The following is a 19,019-nucleotide window of genomic DNA, read 5'->3' on the forward strand; positions in this document are numbered from 1 at the left end:
CACACGGTTGCAAACTTCCCGAGTTTATAAACTGCATCTGGAACCCAATTAAGGTACAAAAATCTATTTAACAAAAATAGTGATGCAGTGTAGTATTTTTTTCGCTCAGCCGAGCCTTCTCTGTCTGTATCTGTGGAGAAGATTGTGCCTGACACCTCAGCCCCGCCCTCCGACTGAGCGTCTCTCTCTCTCTCTCTCTCTCTCTCTCTCTCTCTCTCTCTCTCTCTCTCTCTCTCTCTCTCTCTCTCTCTCTCTCTCACTCACTCACTCACTCACGCGGGTATGCACTGTGGTCTCATGAGGAAACGCTGCTTTTTGACATAGTGTTTTTCTTGCTCCCGAATACAAATAATTTTTCAAGTATTTGTTCGAAATAAGTATTCGTAAAAACACGCTATTCGTGTCTTTCCGAATACCGTATTCGGGTTCGGCTCCATCCTTAGTATATATATATATATATATATATATATATATATATATATATATATATATATATATATATATATATATATATATATATATATATATATGAGTGTATGTATATATATATTTATATATGTATATATATATAGTTTACTGTAGTAAAGGCTAAAGTATACTATGGTAATTACTATTAGTTCATGATAGTTGTTAATGATACTACATTTTGTGGTGTAATTCATTAATTAAGAGTTGTAAACACACACATATATATATATATATATATATATATATATATATATATATATATATATATATATATATATATATATATAAATAAATATATATATATATATATATATATATATATATATATATATATATATATATATATATATATATATATATATACTCCTCTCCCTCAGTCATCTTTCAATCAAACAAGTTTCTTGTGTCAGCCCAATGATTGTTTTGCGAAGTCATTAACCAGAGAAAGGTGGCAGTACAGCAACAAAAAGTTTGTTTTTATAAGGAAGAAGAAGACATTGTCATTCTTGCCATCATATGGATTTACTTTCATTGGCTAGACACCAGTCTCACAGCTCTGTGAATGTCAGTGCCGTCATTTATTAATCCGCGATCAGCAAATGTAGCTTGTGTGGACGCGACTACGCTACTTGCTTAAAATAATAGCTTTGCTACTGAGAAATGTAGTTAAGCTAGTAGCGTCACTACTTGTAGCGATGCTACTGCCCAACACTGTATATGTGTAAAGGAAAGGAAAACATAAACTATATATATATATATATATATATATATATATATATATATATATATATATATATATATATATATATATATATATATATATATATAATGTGTTTTAAATTTTTTATGTATATTTTATTTAATATACATTTATTTATTTGATATATATATATATATATATATATATATATATATAAATATATATTAAATAAAATATATACATATAAAAATAAATAACACATTATATTTATATATATATAGTTTATGTTTTCCTTTAACCTATTATTTGTTTCTATATATGTGCCAGACCATTTTTTAACAACCAATTAATACACAATACATAATCCTATGTGATCTTATATGACATGACTTCCTCACTCCAAGCCACAACTTTACTGTCAAAAAGTGGTGTTTTTTCCAGACCTGGCATTGCTGGTGGCATCTGCTCTGAGCTGCTTCACTGCTACCAGCACTGGCCTGCCGTCCTGCTCCGGTAAAGGTGCACCTTCCCCCAAAAACTCTGCTAATCCCTCTGCCTCACACAGATGCACCTGAAAACAGCAACAACACGAGACAATCAGCGAGAGAGAGGATAAAGAGAGCTGATAGTGATTAATGCATTGCATTTTTCACAAAAATATTAACCAAAGCATTGACAATAATAAAAAATGCTTCTTAAAGCGACAGTTCGCCTACAGTTGTCTGTAGAGTATTAGTGTGTATGAGTATGGATGTTTCCCAGAGATGGGTTGTAGCTGGAAGGGCATCCGCTGCATAAAACCTATGCTGTATAAGTTGGTCGTTCATTCCGCAGTGGCGACCACAGATAAATAAAGGGACTAAGCCAAAATTAAAATAAATGAATGAACATGACAATAATTTAAAATGCTTCTTAAAGTGACAGTTCACCCAAAACTTAAAACTTCTGTCATCATTTACAGAAACCGGTCACCATAGTATTAATTTTTCAAACAATGGAAGTCAATGGTTACTGGTTTTCAGCATTCTTCAAAATAGCTCTTTTTGTATTCAACAGGATAAAGAAACTCATAAAGCTATGTAACCACTTGAGGGTGAGTAAATGGTGACTAAATGTACTTTTTTTGGGTGAACTGATTCTATAAACATCGAATATGCACGATCTTGTGACACTGACGACTGGAAAAATTCAAGAATAAATTACATTTCGAAACATGACAATAATATAATATGCTTTTTAAAAGGACAGGTCACCAAAAACTTCTGTCATCATTTACAAAAACCAGTAACCATCCATAGTATTTAGTTTTCCCACAATGGAAGTCAATGGTTACTGGTTTTCAGCATTCTTCAAAATATCCTCTTTTGTGTTCATTCATTCATTCATTTTCTTGTCGGCTTAGTCCCTTTATTAAAAAGGGGTCGCCACAGCGGAATGAACCGCCAACTTATCCAGCAAGTTTTTACGCAGCGGATGCCCTTCCAGCCGCAACCCATCTCTGGGAAACATCCACACACACATTCACACACTATGGACAATTTAGCCTACCCAATTCACCTGTACCGCATGTCTTTGGACTGTGGGGGAAACCGGAGCACCCGGAGGAAACCCACACGAAGACAGGGAGAACATGCAAACTCCACACAGAAACGCCAACTGAGCAGAGGTTCGAACCAGCGCCCCAGCAACCTTCTTGCTGTGAGGCGACAGCACTACCTACTACCTACTTTAAATCCATAATATTAGCAGTAGTGTTTTTACTGTATTTTTTGCTGCCGTCTTGAGAGATGTTTTTCATAACATTAAAAGTTTTCCCCGAACAGTACTGTACATCATAGCACTGTCTTATTACTACTACTATCTGGTACATTTCTGTGGTCACAGTAACAAAAAAACAAGGTCAAGCGAGTTAAAAAGTATTAGTAGTGCTGCTGCACTAAATCCTTGGCTCTCACTCCAGATTTCCAGTGTTTTTCTTAATAAAGCCATACATGAGTCACGTGTGGTCGCTAATAACAGGGTTTTCTGGGAAAGACTGTAATTTCAGCGATCAAACATCCGCTATTGCAGCACTGTTTGTATAAAACAAAAGTGTAACTCCTATAATATTAGTGGCTGATGTGGATCTACAGCACATAACTCCAGCTGTGCAGCAGAAAATATAGTGAAAACATCCCTGACTTTTGTATTAGATGAAAAGAGTTTTAAAGTACACTATTTTATTGCATGGGTGTCAGGGTTCTGCCACTCTTGTCTTGTAAATTCTTGTTTTAGTGGCAGAGTCCGGACACTAGCTCTGTCTAGTTCTGTCCTGTCAAGCAAAAACTGAAGAGCGGGGAGGGGGGCGTCGTTAGGATGTTGCGGGAAAACTGAAGACCGGTTAGGGGAGGGGTTGTCGCTAGGGCTCTTCAGATCACATTGGAAGAGCACTTTCTATTCAAGACTAAAAAGGGCATGTGCACTGAGCCCTATGTGTGCACGTGCCTGGTGAACGCGCTTGATGTGGGCGCGTAAGGTCTTTGTGTGTTTGCACGTGTGCGCTCCCATCCGGGTGTTCACGTTCGTCTGTCTGCAGCATGGCGTTTCATTCCCAGCGTCTCAGTCCAGTTGGTTTCGGTTGGCGCTGGGATGAAACATTCACGCTGCGTGTGTGTTGTCATTCATCGTGTACTCTTGTCTTCCGTTCAGTGTTTAGCATGTGGTGCGTGTTTACATGGACCGCGTGCTTGTGTTGTCATTTAAACACTCAGTAAATGAGCTCTCTCATTGGCTGTGTGTTCCTGTCCCGTTTTATGTGAGCACGTGGCTTGTGCTATCTCTGTGTCATGTTTCCTCTCGTCTATTGTCTAGCCCCACCCTCCTTGTTAACCCATTTAGTTAATTGTGTTCATCTGTTTGTGTGTTCATTTACTTCTGTTTATATTCTCCTCATGTCTGCTGTTCTGTGCTAGTTCGTCGTCGATTTTTCCCTGTCCTGTTGTGCCCAGCCCTGCCTTGTCTTGCCAGCCCAGTCAAGTTAGTTTTTTGCCTTTTGATTCATGTTTTCCCCCTCGGGGTAGTTTGTTTTGCCTTCGGGTTTTATTTTATAATAAATAATTTTGTCTGCAATTGAGTCCACGCTTCCTCATTCTTCCCGAACTGTGACAATGGGAGTGTTGTAAAATTAGACATTTTTGGAAAGATGTGAAAGGATTGATAGAGAAGATGCTTTGTTTCTTATTTTATACCCTAAAGAAATCAAGCTAAAAAAATCTAAATAAATATTTATAAATGGGCGGCATGGTGGCTCAGTGGTTAGCACTGTCACAATGCAGTAAGAAGATCGCTGGTTTGAGTCCCAGATGGGTCAGTTGGCATTTCTGTGTGGAGTTTGCATTAGGGATGCATTGATACCACTTTTTTACAAACCGATACTAGTACGAGTATTTAATTTGTGTACTCGCCGATACCAAGCACCGATACTTCATAGATTTGGTTTCAATGAAGTTTATTTGTTTGTCTTTTGTTTTTTTTTTGCCTGTAGCAAGGATGAACACAAAAATCTTTTAACAGAAGGCTGTTTCAAGCCAAAAATATACACACATTGTTGATAACCCTGCGAATCCAGACCTTATCTATTAATGATAAAGCATGGACATTTAAAGGACTAGTTATCCTTCTGCTTACATGCGTCCACGACTTCACACATTTCACAAAGTGCGTGCAGTGTAAGTTATCTTATGGAGTCACTCTATTGGCATTGCATATTGGGGATGCATAAAACCCTTTTGTGCGTGATTCTTTCATATTCAAAAGTCCTGAATAATCCGCTGGTCAGGTAATCCAAAAGTAGGCTACTTATTGTTTAACTATGTGGGTTGCGGGGAAGATGAGATCAATAGCCATAAATACGCAACGCATACTCTTATTTAAAAATCACGCGACCATCATCTCACAATGTCTATTAATAAATAATCTTATTTTTTATTAAAACAAAAGCGTCGGCGCAATAGCCTAGTGCAGTGGTTCTCAAATTTTTTTCATCAAGTACCACCTCAGAAAAAAAATTGTCACTCCAAGTACCATCAAAATGAGCAGTATTGAAATACAGTAGCGTGGTAGCCTAGGAAAGCAGCTACAACTCTGCTCAGTTAAAAAAACATGACAGATTACCTCAGAAATATAGGCTATATGTCATATATGGGATATTATTTACATTATTTTTGATACATTTTGAAATATATGTAGCATGTACATGACATATTTCATTCCTCCGTGTACCACTAGAGGGAAGTCCGCGTACCACTAGTGGTACACGTACCGCAGTTTGAGAACCACTGGCCTAGTGGTTAGCGCACAGTAGCACTTCAAGGCGTTCCGAGTTCGAATCCTGGCTCGAGGACATTTTCCATCCCTACCCCCTCTCTCTCTCCTACTTCGCTTCCTGTCTGAAATACTGTCCTATCCACTTAATAAAGGCAAAAAGGCCCCAAAAAATAAAAAAAATAAATAATAATAACAGTTAAAACAAAAGTGATTTAGCACTGAAAAGCTAACTGAAGAGAAACAAGCAACCATCGCAGCAACCGCAGTGAACACTTTTCCCAAAGTTTAGCTCTTCTTTTTTGCACTTGATTATTATGCGTTTAATGTTAAAAATTAAAATTGAATAGGCCGAAAAGAGTGTATCCTGTGTGCGTGCGTCTTTTTTCACTAAAGCCGCTCTCTTCAAAACCAAAAGTTGCTTCGTCTGTCTGGCAATATTTCGGCTTTTAATCGAATGAAAAGTTAATTTAGATGAGCCTACATTCGAAAATTGCATTAAAAGTAACTGCGACGTGCGGCCACACATCGAATCTGAAGTCTGACCTCATCTCTCTCTCTCGCTGTCATCCAGATGTCGATACGTAGACGCTACACAAGTCAAGTTGCAAAACTGAGGCCGGTAACAGCTGACAGGCATAGAATACAGCACTGAAATTAACAGGCATAAATGTCTTTGAGCCAAAAAATCTATTTGTAGGATATCTGTAATAACGCAATCAGAGCCAATGTTATGTAGAAGTTGTGTCGCCTAATAATTATATTAATTCTAATAAAATGAAAACCAAAATAAACAATTCATTGCATTTTTATTTGATAAAAAATATACATAAATGACGAGAAGCTTTTATTTAGCCTGTAGTCTTTAGATTTTGGCATAATGTTCAATTACTTAAAATGTATTTTTATTTTTTATTTATAGTTTATGGGCCCTTTCATACACTCAGCGCAATGTGTCGCAAGGCAATTGTGGTTTGCTAGTTTCAGCTTGGCGCAAGAGTCGTTTTTGACGCTTTGCACCATAGAAAGGGAGGCGTATTGAGGTGCATTGCTAGCGTGTTGCTATTTTGAGAAACTATAATAGATTTTTTAATAGACCAGAACAAAGCCGGTCTATTGTCCAACGCAGAGCGAGTTAGTTGTGCGCCTCGCTTACACACTGCTTAATACACACAAGATGTAGAGCAATATGCAAATATATTTACGTATAAAAAATAATTAAAATATTAAGGATTTATATAGGATATAATAAGAATATATATAGGATATAAATATAAAGGATTAAAATATTACAAAACATATTATTGTCTAGCCCACATAAATAAAAAAAAACACTGCCTTCATGCCTTTTTCATCTCAGGAGGCTTTTTAGTTAATTCATAACAATTTGCTTTTGTATAATGTTATTATTATTAGCAGTATTATTTATTATATGCATATTAATATTTATTTTATTAAAAATAAGCTTAGATTTGCCCACCTGTCAGGTTTTAGACCATATGGGGCACAGCATGTGTTTTAGGATATAACTCAGGTTTTGAACACATTTCATTATTATTGTTCATTTATTTGTTTGCTGGAAATTAGAACTGAATTTAGAAATAGTTTTGAAACAAATCTTTGCGCTTAACAAACAAAATAAATTATTTATAGGCTAATTGATGTCTGTGCGTACAGTACAAGGTTTTCCTATCCACGAGAGCGAAAGTGAAAGTAGATCATTTATCTCTTATTCTTGCACTGCAGATGCTGTGTTGAACTGTTTTCTTGCTAGTGAAATGCTTTGCTTACTTTGCGTCATGTAAATGGCAAATGCGCCATGGCGTGACGCAACTGGCTCTTAAAGGGAATGGGAGATGAGACTCTGATTGGTTTATTCTCAAAACACACCTATAACTCATTAAGAAAATAAGCTCAACCCTTTTAGACCATGCGCACCGGCACAAAGCGGATTTTTCCGCCCTTAAATTAGCCAAAGTGGATTCTGACACGCCCTGAATGCGTTTGCGCCCTGCGCTTTGCCCTATAAATAAAATGAGTGCTAGCTTGTTTATTGCATATTCGCTTTATTCTTCAGTAGACTATATATTTGTTAATAATGTATTTTATAAATGGATAGTTTATAAGGACTAAGCTATTAGGCTAATATATAATACATTAGGCTAATTAATACATTAAGACATTGAGGTCAGGTAGGACAACAAATCACGTCCATGTAGTGAATTACTGTTGAGTGGTATCAGTGCGTGGTATTGGCCTTTCATGTCTGATATTTTACGAGTACGAGTATTTTAACCAAGTATCGACCCGAATTCGATACTGGTATCAGTGCATCCCTAGTTTGCATGTTCTCCCTGTGTTGCCGTGGGTTTCCTTCGGATGCTCCGGTTTCCACCACAGTCCAAAGACATGCGCTATAGGTGAATTGGATGAACTAAATTTGCTGTAGTGTATGAGTGGGTGTATGGGTGTTTCCCAGTACTGGGTTGCTGCTGGAAGGGCATCCATGCGTAAAACACATGCAGGTATAGTTGGCGGTTCATTCCACTGTCGTGACCTATGAAATAGAGACTAAGCCAAAGGAAAATGAATGAACGAATGATCAAAATTTCACAGGAGGGCTAATGATTTAGCCTTCAGCTAAAGGGGAATAGTTGGTGGTTCATTCCGTTGTGGCAACCCCTGATAAATAAAGGACTAAGCTGAAGGAAAATTAATAAATGAATGAGTTTATGTGGTGATAAAAGCTCACCTCTCCAAACTGCCCCTCTCCCAGTTTCTCTCTGAACAGCAGTCTCTGTCGAGGGAACTCAGCCACAGAGATGTCCTTCCGGGTCAGGGAGTCGACGGTGAGTGCTGGGACCGAGTACATGTTGCTGCCGGTGACACCCTGCAGGCTGATGATGTCTGTTTCTGCATAGTGCGGTGCGCTGCTCTGAAAACTCTGGTGAGGGGTGCAGAGTGTCACATCTGGCTCTGCGTATCCTCCACTACAGGCTGAGAACACACACACACACACACACACACAGATTCAGATACATATATATTTAATTGTTAACCATCATGTCAAAATTTAGTCAACTCTGAGAAAAAGAGGAAGAAACAAGAGACAGAAAAGCAGAAGATAAGAATGTATTAGCATCAACAACATCAGTCATTTTATGTCAACCAAAACACTGAGAAGTGTTTGGGTGTGAGAAATTGCAAAATAAGTAAATAAATAAGAAAGAAAAAGAAAAAAAGAGCAAAAGAAAAGCAAGCATCAACTCTTACCCTGGAAACAAGTCCAGCAGTCTGGTAACAAAGTCAGATTGAGGATAAAGGCTGCAAGGGAAAACTAGAAAACAAGACTAGAGGAGGAAGAAAGGAACGAGAGCATTGACAGGTACAGTACAGTAGCATGCAAACTGTTGAGGAAATAAATGTCAAAACAATTGTAAAAGAGTGAAACAGAGAACTAAAGGAAAAAACAAAGAAGTTCGTTTCAAATAAGGACACCATGGAGAGGTGTATTCAGAACCTGGAAATGGTAAAAAACCCAGGGTAATGTACCTACAGGAAACACTATGTTCCTACTTAGGAATAAAAACTTAATTTTTGCTTTAGTAAGTCAGTGTTTGCACAGCAATTAAGATCTAATTACACAAATGAATAAATAAATCTGTATGTTTTTACATAGATATTTCCTAAAATGCACATATTAGATAGATTTCTGATGAATTGTGTAACACTGAAGATTGGAGTCACGCTTAAAATTTTATTACAGAAATAAAGTACATTTTAAATTTGAATAAAAAAATAGTATATTTTACATAGTATTTATGTTTTTAATTTTGTGTTCATTTATTCATTTAATAATTCATTCATGCTATTATTTATTTAATGATTAATTTATTCAATTGTCCATTTAATTATTTATTAATTCAAATATTCATTCATTAAATCAACCTTTTTTTACTTATTAACTTTTTTTTACTTATTTTAACTTTTAATTTATTTATTAACAATTCAATCATAAAATTATTCATTTAATTATTCATTTCATTCGATCAAAAAATTCTTCAATCATTTATTCATTCACTCATAAAATTATTCAATCATTCATTCATTCAATTATTCATTTAATCATTCACTCAGTTGTTCATTCAATTATTTATTAATTCAATCGATTAAAGTAATTCAATCAATTCTACAATTATTTATTCAACCATTCATTCAACTGTTCATTAAATTATGTATTCATTCAATCATGAAATTATTAATTAGAATATTTATTTATTCAATCATTCATTCAATTGTTCATTTAATTATTCATTCATTCAATTGTAAAATGATTAAATAAATTATACTTTCATTCATTCATAGAACTATTAAATCAATTATTCTTTTATTCTTTTATTCAATCATAAAAATATTCAATATTTTTCCAGCTGCAACCCATCTCTGGGAAATCAATCAATCATAAAATTATTAATTCAATTATTAGTTCTTGTCAGCTCAGTAGAGTTTGAACTTGTTTGTGTGTGTGATGAATGGATGGTACCTGAAGTCTCTGCACTTTGAGAAAGCTCTGGAAGTTTGTTCCTGAGCGCAGCAGGGTCCTGATACTGGGGGTCTAGCAGGAAGATCCTCTCATACGGAGGGTCGATGGAGACTCGCGGAGGCACTGGAGGAGTCTGGAGGATAATGGTGTCACTGCTGGATGACAAACGCACAGCCACCTCCTCCTCCAAAATACGCCTTGGAGCCTGACACAGAAAGAGACTGACATCAGCATTACCACCTTTTCCAGAAAATAAGACTCATTCTATTGTACACTGCTATACAGCCTACATTGCTCCACCATCATTTCCCAATTCCACATATATATATTTATTTCTTTGATTTAAGCACATCTAACTACTTCCTCTCCCCCAGGTAATTCATCATTTAATCATTGTAAATATTTTTCTTTCACTGTACAATATATTTTCACTGGTTTCACTGGAAGTATGGGCAATAAATAATTGCAGTAATATATGGAGAAATATGTAAGCTGGCTTAACAGGACAGACAAAAACCATTTTCATCGCAGGAAGTCCATTAAGATCAGGTCCCCACTAGCAGTTCACAGCAAAAAGCGTGTCTACTATGGAAATAGTATATTGATATTTGGGATTAAGTTGAATAACTGAAATAATGCCTTTTGATTTTTCCTTTTCCTGTAATTTATTATATATATATATATATATATATATATATATATATATATATATATATATATATATATATATATATATATATATATATATATATATATATATATATATATATATATATATATATATATATATATAATAAATTACAGGAAAAGGAAAAATCAAAAATAAAAAAAATCTAAAAATTATATATATATATATATATATATATATATATATATTATATATATATATATATATATATATATATATATATATATATATATATATATATATAATAAATTACAGGAAAAGGAAAAATCAAAAATAAAAAAAATCTAAAAATTATATATATATATATATATATATATATATATATATATATATATATATATATATATATATATATATATATATATATATATATATATAATAAATTACAGGAAAAGGAAAAATCAAAAGGCATTATTTCAGTTATTCAACTTAATCCCAAATATCAATATACTATTTCCATAGTAGACACGCTTTTTGCTGTGAACTGCTAGTGGGGACCTGATCTTAATGGACTTCCTGCGATGAAAATGGTTTTTGTCTGTCCTGTTAAGCCAGCTTACATATTTCTCCATATATTACTGCAATTATTTATTGCCCATACTTCCAGTGAAACCAGTGAAAATATATTGTACAGTGAAAGAAAAATATTTACAATGATTAAATGATGAATTACCTGGGGGAGAGGAAGTAGTTAGATGTGCTTAAATCAAAGAAATAAATATAACAAAACTCAGTAACTGTTTTCAACAAACTAAACTAAATATGAAAAGAAAAGCATGAAAAGAAACATCTTCAACGTACCAAACGTCTTAACTAAACGACTCTAACCAAAAACAAAACATACAGAAAACAGCACATCCTCCTGAACCTAATGAACTAATACAAAATTAGACAAGAGCATTGAACAAGCAAAACACATTCTCTCAGACTAGCCCTCGCATGACAGACTGTGCTCTTACTGATCCACAGAAAGAGTAAGAGCGAGAAGTAGCGAGAGAAGGTAAGAGATAGAGAGAGATCGCCATTGCAGTTTGGACTCAGATTTTTAAACGCTACGCTAACCAGCAACCGGTGGCGCAAACCCAGCATCAACAGCCAACGTCATCAGTACGAAATGCGGATCCTCCAATGGCGTTCATATATATATATACAGTGTTGAGGAGTAACTAGTTACATGTAACGCCATTACGTAATTTAATTACAATAATTCATTACAGTTACTGAGAAAAATTTGTAACTAAATTACAGTTACTAATGAAAATGTTAAAAATTACAAATGGGGTTAAATCTAAATATGTTGAACAATAATAATCTGTTGCTTTGCCTGTTTTTGATATGCACGATGCCTTCTGCTAGGGCCATTTATTAAAGCGGTGCTATTCATTAGCAAAGCTATTTTAATAGTGAAGTAGCGGAGTAGCGTCCACACAAGCGGCACCAACATTCAAGAAGCTGTGAGGCTGGTGTCTATCTGATGAAAGTAAATCTATATGAAGGCGAGAACGCTGATTTCTTCTTCTTCCAAATTTACGGTTGTCGACAACAAGCGTTTTTGCTTGGTACTGCCACTTCTCGCTCTGGTCAGTGACGTCGCCAACCAATCATTGTTAGTTGAAAATATTTATTAGAAACTTAAAAGTAATCAGATGTAATCAGTTACTTTACTTTTATAAAGTAATTGAAAAGGTACACATTTTAAATAGAGTAATTTGTATGTAATCTATTACATTTCCAAAGTAATCTCCCCAACACTATATATACATACTATGGGTAGTAGTAACATTACTAGCCCTTCAGCATTTTCTCTAGTCTCAATATTGTTTTAAGGAAAATATATTTTATATGAATAATTTTTACTTTGACATGCTAAGATTACTTGATTTAGATTTTGTTATGTCCACATGCTTTATTCATGTCACTTATTGTGTGTTGTGTATGAGGTTACTCAATTAACATGAGCAAATGTGTTGTGGTTTCATAGTGCCGTATTACAATTAGTTTTTATTTCACAGGACTTATTTTTTTATTTTTTTTCATCAGAGCTCAATTTACGAAATTTATCTCTCCAAACATAAATAAATAATTATTTCTTAGGCCCAAAATTGAAATGTGTTAAAACAAGCAAAATATAGCTGTACACTACACTTTTTATTTAACAAACATTTCTTTAAAAATAAATAAATTGACATTTAAAAAAATAATTGTTGTGTATCTAAACTATGCACAGTAATCAGATCACCAGTTAACTACGCATAAATGGGGAGTTAATCTCACATTAAAGCAATGTTATTGCAAAAAAAATTATAATTAAACCATATTAACAAAAATAACTAAGCAAAAGACAGCAGGTGATAAACATACCGTGTGATACTTAAAGGAGGATCACACGCACACAGTTAACGTGAATTAATAATCTGTTCAAAAAATGGTCAAAATTAAAGCAATCGGTGCTGCTTACTAAAAAGACAAATCTGGAGCTCTTGAAAGCAGAAAGACTGTGGCTGCATGAGCATAACTTTTTGTCTGGTCTATTTGAAGGAGAACTGATCACATTAATTGCGTTTCTAGGCGAGGTTGCTTCACGCAAGGAAACGGGAGCGCGCATGCGTTTTAAACAGTCGTGCGCCTGTGATCATCCTCTCATTCGATATTCCCCTGCTTTCTTTTTCCTCATGCGAACACAATTATTTTTGTCAGCCGTGCTGCTTCTCGATTGTAAGATCGCATTTGGACGCAAACTGGGTCATCCTTTTTGTCAAAGTGGCTAGTGGCAGTGGCTGTCTAACCCACCAGAGCTGAAATCTACCCGCATTGGCGGTTGTTAATGTCAAGCCCTGTACATATCTATATATATATATATATATATATATATATATATATATATATATATATATATATATATATATATATATATATATATATATATATATATGAACAGGGCATTTGTGTGTTTGTGTGTGTATGTGTGTGTGTGTGTGTGTGTGTGTGTGTGTATATATGAACAAAAAATACTTATGAAAATTGCATTTTATTCAGACACAAGATATATATAGTATAAGATTATATAAGATATTATAATATATTATTATTAAATATAAGATATTATACATACATATATATATATATATATATATATATATATATATATATATATATATATTAGGGATGTAACGGTATTGTAGTCGCATAATACCGAAGTCGCATAACTCGGTAAAACTATAGGTCTTCTGAGAAAATTTTCTCAGGCGAATGAAGTGAACGGGAGGTAGCGAAAACTACAATTCCCATCAGCCCATGCTTGACCATCATCCCTTGCGGTCTGTTGTCGCTACAGATCCAGTAATGCGGAAATGGAGTGTGCTGCTAAAAGCGGGAATGAAAAAAAACTGGAAAACTCTAAAGCGGGTGTTGTCGCCGCGCGCGTACTGAATAGCGGTGTTGTCGCGCGAGTTCTTATCAGCTGTGTTGTCGCGCGAGTTCTTATCAGCTGTGTTGTCGCGCGCGTACTGAATAGCGGTGTTGTCGCGCGAGTTCTTATCAGCTGTGTTGTCGCGCGAGTTCTTATCAGCTGTGTTGTCGCGCGAGTTCTTATCAGCTGTGTTGTCGCGCGAGTTCTTATCAGCTGTGTTGTCGCGCGAGTTCTTATCAGCTGTGTTGTCGCGCGCGTACTGAATAGCGGTGTTGTCGCGCGAGTTCTTATCAGCTGTGTTGTCGCGCGAGTTCTTATCAGCTGTGTTGTCGCGCGAGTTCTTATCAGCTGTGTTGTCGCGCGAGTTCTTATCAGCTGTGTTGTCGCGCGCGTACTGAATAGCGGTGTTGTCGCGCGAGTTCTTATCAGCTGTGTTGTCGCGCGCGTACTGAATAGCGGTGTTGTCGCGCGAGTTCTTATCAGCTGTGTTGTCGCGCGAGTTCTTATCAGCTGTGTTGTCGCGCGAGTTCTTATCAGCTGTGTTGTCGCGCGCGTACTGTATAGCGGTGTTGTCGCACGAGTTCTTATCAGCTGTGTTGTCGCGCGCGTACTGAATAGCGGTGTTGTCAGCACACTGTTCAGATTGATGCAGACATGAGACCTCTATCTCACTCATGGTTTGTCCTCTCAAGTGGGGGAAAGACAATGCACAACGTTACCCACTGCTGTCAACCTGGGCCAAGTCATATCTCTCTTGTCCCAGAAACCTCAGTCCCAAATGAGAGGGTTTTTTTCTGTTGCAGGGGACATTGTAAATGCCCAGAGATACCAGCTTTTACCAGATTATATTTATATGATATTTTCCTTTAAACCCATCTCTATCTAAGTGAGTGAGGGATTAAATGTTGAATTGATGAGTTTTCAACAATACTAAATTGAAACTTAATTTTTTTACATGGTTTAATATTTTTTTGTTATTAAAATTGAAGTTCCTGTTTCAAAGCTTACAGATAGATGGCTAATTTGTATGTCATTGACACTTTTGGCACTTTTTTGGAGTATTTTCATAAGTTTTGTTTTTTCCTGTAAATGATTCAATAAATACCGTACCGTGACATTCATACCGAGGTATTACCGTACCGTGAAATTCTGATACCGTTACATCCCTAATATATATATATATATATATATAGCCCTCCTGTGAATTATTTTTTAGGTTTCCTAAATGATGTTTAACATAGCAAGGAATTTTTTACAGTATTTCCTATAAAAATTCCAACACAAAAAAACTAACTTGTTTGACTAATTTGACAGTTAATACAGTAAAGTTGGTATGACATGTACATGTTTAGCAGACACCTTTATCTAAAGTTACAAATAAGAATAAAAGAAGCACTTCAGTAAGAAATAACACAATTATTTAAATGCTAGTACAAGTCCTATTTTTTCCCCTGAGCACACAGAATATGCATACAGATAGGCCAGTCAAGATATCTATTTTTTGTACAGTATATTGCAATTAACAATATTATTCTCATTTTAAGACTAGTTCATTCATTATATAATGCCAGAATGACAATATAATATCATCACAATGCAATAAGAACAGATAATATTTTATTCTTAAGAATATTTCATTTAATTATAGTCGTTTTATCAATTTAATAATCAGGCATTGGAATCAGAATGTAAAAGTGCATATCCTAAATAAATAGTAATAAATGTTAACAAAAAATTAAGGTAAAAACAGAGGCTGCAATATCTGCTACCAGATCTATTTTCAGCTGTCAGACACCAACATGAAAATATACTACAGTAATTTATAGTAAATACTACAGTGTTTTTTAACCATACAGACACTGACAGCTCCAATAGAGATAGAGGTGTTGCACAATCAGCTGACATGTTGCTAGAACTGATTTTTATGTATGGGCGATACTAATGCATCACTAAAAATGACTGAGGTCATGTCCATGTGTTGTGTGATAAGTCCATATATTGATTGTTGTGACAGGCCTACATACAGAGCAGGTTTGTCGAGCCCACTCACCTGTACAGAGCACACTCAGAATTGCACAATGTTTTCCAGGAAGTTTGGGGTGTTTATAAGCAGGTGTCTTGTGCGTATGGAAAGGACAACTGTGTGTATGAGCCAAAAAAATAATCAAATAAACATACAAAATAACGTTCGAGGTTACTAAAGTAACCCTTCGTTCCCCGAGGAGGGGAACGGAAGCACTATAAGTGGATTTGATTTGTAAAATCCACGCATTGGGAGGTTCGGTTCAGAAGCTACTCGTCTGAAAGAGTATTGAACGGGCCAATTAAGAATGAATTGGCAGCGCAAGCCTGCGCAGGTGAGCGGCATAAGCAATCAACTGAGTATATAAGCTCACCTGGCGCCAGCAGACGCTATCCTTTTTAAGCTGAAGAGACTTTCAACAGCTAAGGGACAGTCATTATGGCGACGGAGTATAGTGCTTCCGTTCCCCTCCTCGGGGAACGAAGGGTTACTTTAGTAACCTCGAACGTTCCCCTTCGGGGGGAACTTCAGCACTATAAGTGGATTTGATTTGTAAAATCCACGCATTGGGAGCCCATTGAAAGCGCCATAATGACTGCACCTTACCAACACCCCCGATGAGGAGATAGTCAAGCAAGCGTGACGCACCCGCATCATGGGGGGCGCGGTCCTCCAACGTGTCCCTGGCCCTAATTTATCCTACTTCAACAGAAGTTTTACGGATTTAGATATATTTTTTGGGAAGTCGTGAGCATCTAGATAATTCTAGGAAATACGACAGTACGTTGGGAAGCGTGCAATCCCGATAGGGAGGACGCTGCGGAGGCCATCCGTTACCCGAGGGGGGATAGATGGCAGAATTTACATATGGACTAGCCCTAAAAAGGGGGAGTACGCATAGCAAAAGAGTGGTTAGCGGGGAGGGAAGACACGGGTCCGCCCAGGGGGGGGACTTAACCGTGGCGGAATAAGCATATGGGATCGCCTAGTGGGGATCACGCATAGCAGGCACCTTTACCCAAAACGCGGGCTGACCAGCGGGCAGACCTACAACGTAGTGGGCCAGCAAGTGACTCCTCCGCTGAGTCAGTGCTGGGGGCCACGGAGGAATCTGCAGGGCTCACCTGACGGGGAACTTTACTGACAGATAAAAAGGCGCACGTATCTCCGTGTTAGGGAAAATGGCGCAGCAAGCGTGTTTCAACACCCTACCGAATTGTTTCCTCAATCACCAAGGGTTACCTAATACCCTTGAGGAAACCGGCTCCACTCGCAGATTGTAAAACCTTGCAAATGTGTTGGGTGTCACCCAGCCCGCAGCTCTACAGAAGTCTGTTAGAGGGGCGCCGCGTGCGCGCGCTCGAGAGGATGCGAAACTCTGAGTGGAGTGCGCACGCGCTCTCGGGGGACGCGGCTCATCTCGGCTCTGATAGTGAAAGAAAGGCATCCACAATCTAGTGGGAACTTATTTCGGTACGGCACTTCCCTGCTGCCGACCGTTATAACAGACGAAGAGCTGCTCAGATGATCTAAACTCTGAGTGCGGTCCGGATAATACGCAAAACGCGAACTGGACAATAAAGAAGGGCTGGGTCTGCCTCCTCCGAGGGCAGCGCTTGCAGGCTCACTACCTCGTATTAAAACGGAGTGGTAGGAACCTTGGGCACATATCGCGGGCGGGGTCTCAGGACGTGAGAGAAGCCAGCCCAATTACAGGCACGAGTCACTGACCGAAAAATGCCTCCGGGTCCCCGACCCTCTAATCGATATCAACGCGACCAGCAGAGCTGTCTTCAGGGACAGAAAAATACTGAGTCGAGGATCGAAGGGATCTGACGCGGCTTGTGTAGCGAGGGCGAGATCCTAAGAGGGCATGAGAGGGGGCGGGATGGATTAATTCGCTTAGCGCCCCTGAGGAACCGGATGATGAGGTTATGCGTTCCCACGGTGCTGCCAGCCACCGCGTTATGAGATTGGAGATGGCAGCCACGTAACCTTGAGTGTGGAGGGCGACAGCCTGCTCTCCAGCTTCTCTCGGCGTAAAGAAAGCACAACGCAGATCTGGCAAATTACGGGGGTCTTCTCAGCGAGAGACACACCATTCAGTGAATAGACTCCACGTCAGGGCATAGGCGCGCTCGGGGAGGGGGCTCTAGCCCGAGTGACGGTATTAGCCACCGCAATCGGAGGTTACCTAAGTCTTCCTCGCGTCTACAATCTCTTCAAAGATCGGCGAGGGTGCCAGGTGGTGCCCTGTCCCTGAGAGAGTAGGTGCTCTCTCGAAGGGACTGCCAGGGGAGGGCTATCGCGAGGGAGAGCTCTGACATCCAGGTCCGGTTGAGCCAGAGGGGCGCAACCAGCAACCTGTTCCTCGTCCTCTTCCTGACCTTGCACAGTAACTGCGCGAGCAGGCTCACTGGGGGAAACGCGTATTTGCGCGTGCACCGAGGCCAGCTGTAAGCCAGTACATCCGTGCCGAGAGCACTCGGTCAGGGAAAGAACAACTAGCAATGAGCGATCTCGGGGGAAGCAACAGATCGATCTGGGCTTCCCCGAATCGCGCCCATATCAGCTGAACAGACTCGGGGTGGAGTCTCCATTCTCCAGGACGCAAGGCTGCCGTGAGAGCGCATCGGCTGCACGGTTGAGCTTGCCTTAATATGAATGGTGTGCAGCGATTTCAGCCGCGGATGACTCCAGAGGAGCAGACGGCGGGCGAGCTGAGACATGCGGCGAGAGCGCATACCCCCTATACGGCTGATATACGCCACCGCCGCCGTACTGTCCGTCCTGACCAGCACGTGTTGCCGCTCCAGCACCGGAAAAAAACGGTGGAGAGCGAGGAACACTGCCAACAGCTCCAGGCGATATGCCAATGCAACTGGG

The 19,019-nt window shown here is 38.1% G+C and overlaps 1 protein-coding gene across 4 annotated transcripts in view; it reads right to left on the minus strand.

The window, feature by feature from the left end:
• ddr2l (discoidin domain receptor family, member 2, like) overlaps positions 1 to 19,019 on the minus strand; it is a 99,621-nt gene that overhangs the window by 16,297 nt on the left and 64,305 nt on the right. For all 4 annotated transcript variants that reach the window (XR_015490723.1, XR_015490722.1, XR_015490721.1 and 1 more), the window contains exons 11-13: positions 10,014 to 10,218; positions 8,223 to 8,467; positions 1,612 to 1,739 (exon numbers count right to left, since the gene is read on the minus strand). Coding sequence is in view for 1 of the 4 variants with exons in the window: in XM_087253162.1 (XP_087109288.1) it covers positions 1,612 to 1,739; positions 8,223 to 8,467; positions 10,014 to 10,218 (578 nt within the window). In the remaining 3 variants the exon portion in view is untranslated. The remainder of the gene's footprint in view (positions 1 to 1,611; positions 1,740 to 8,222; positions 8,468 to 10,013; positions 10,219 to 19,019) is intronic.

Source organism: Danio rerio, chromosome 5 (genome assembly GCF_052040795.2).
Source record: "Danio rerio strain M-AB ecotype USA chromosome 5, GRCz13ab, whole genome shotgun sequence".
Lineage (NCBI taxonomy): Eukaryota > Metazoa > Chordata > Actinopteri > Cypriniformes > Danionidae > Danio > Danio rerio.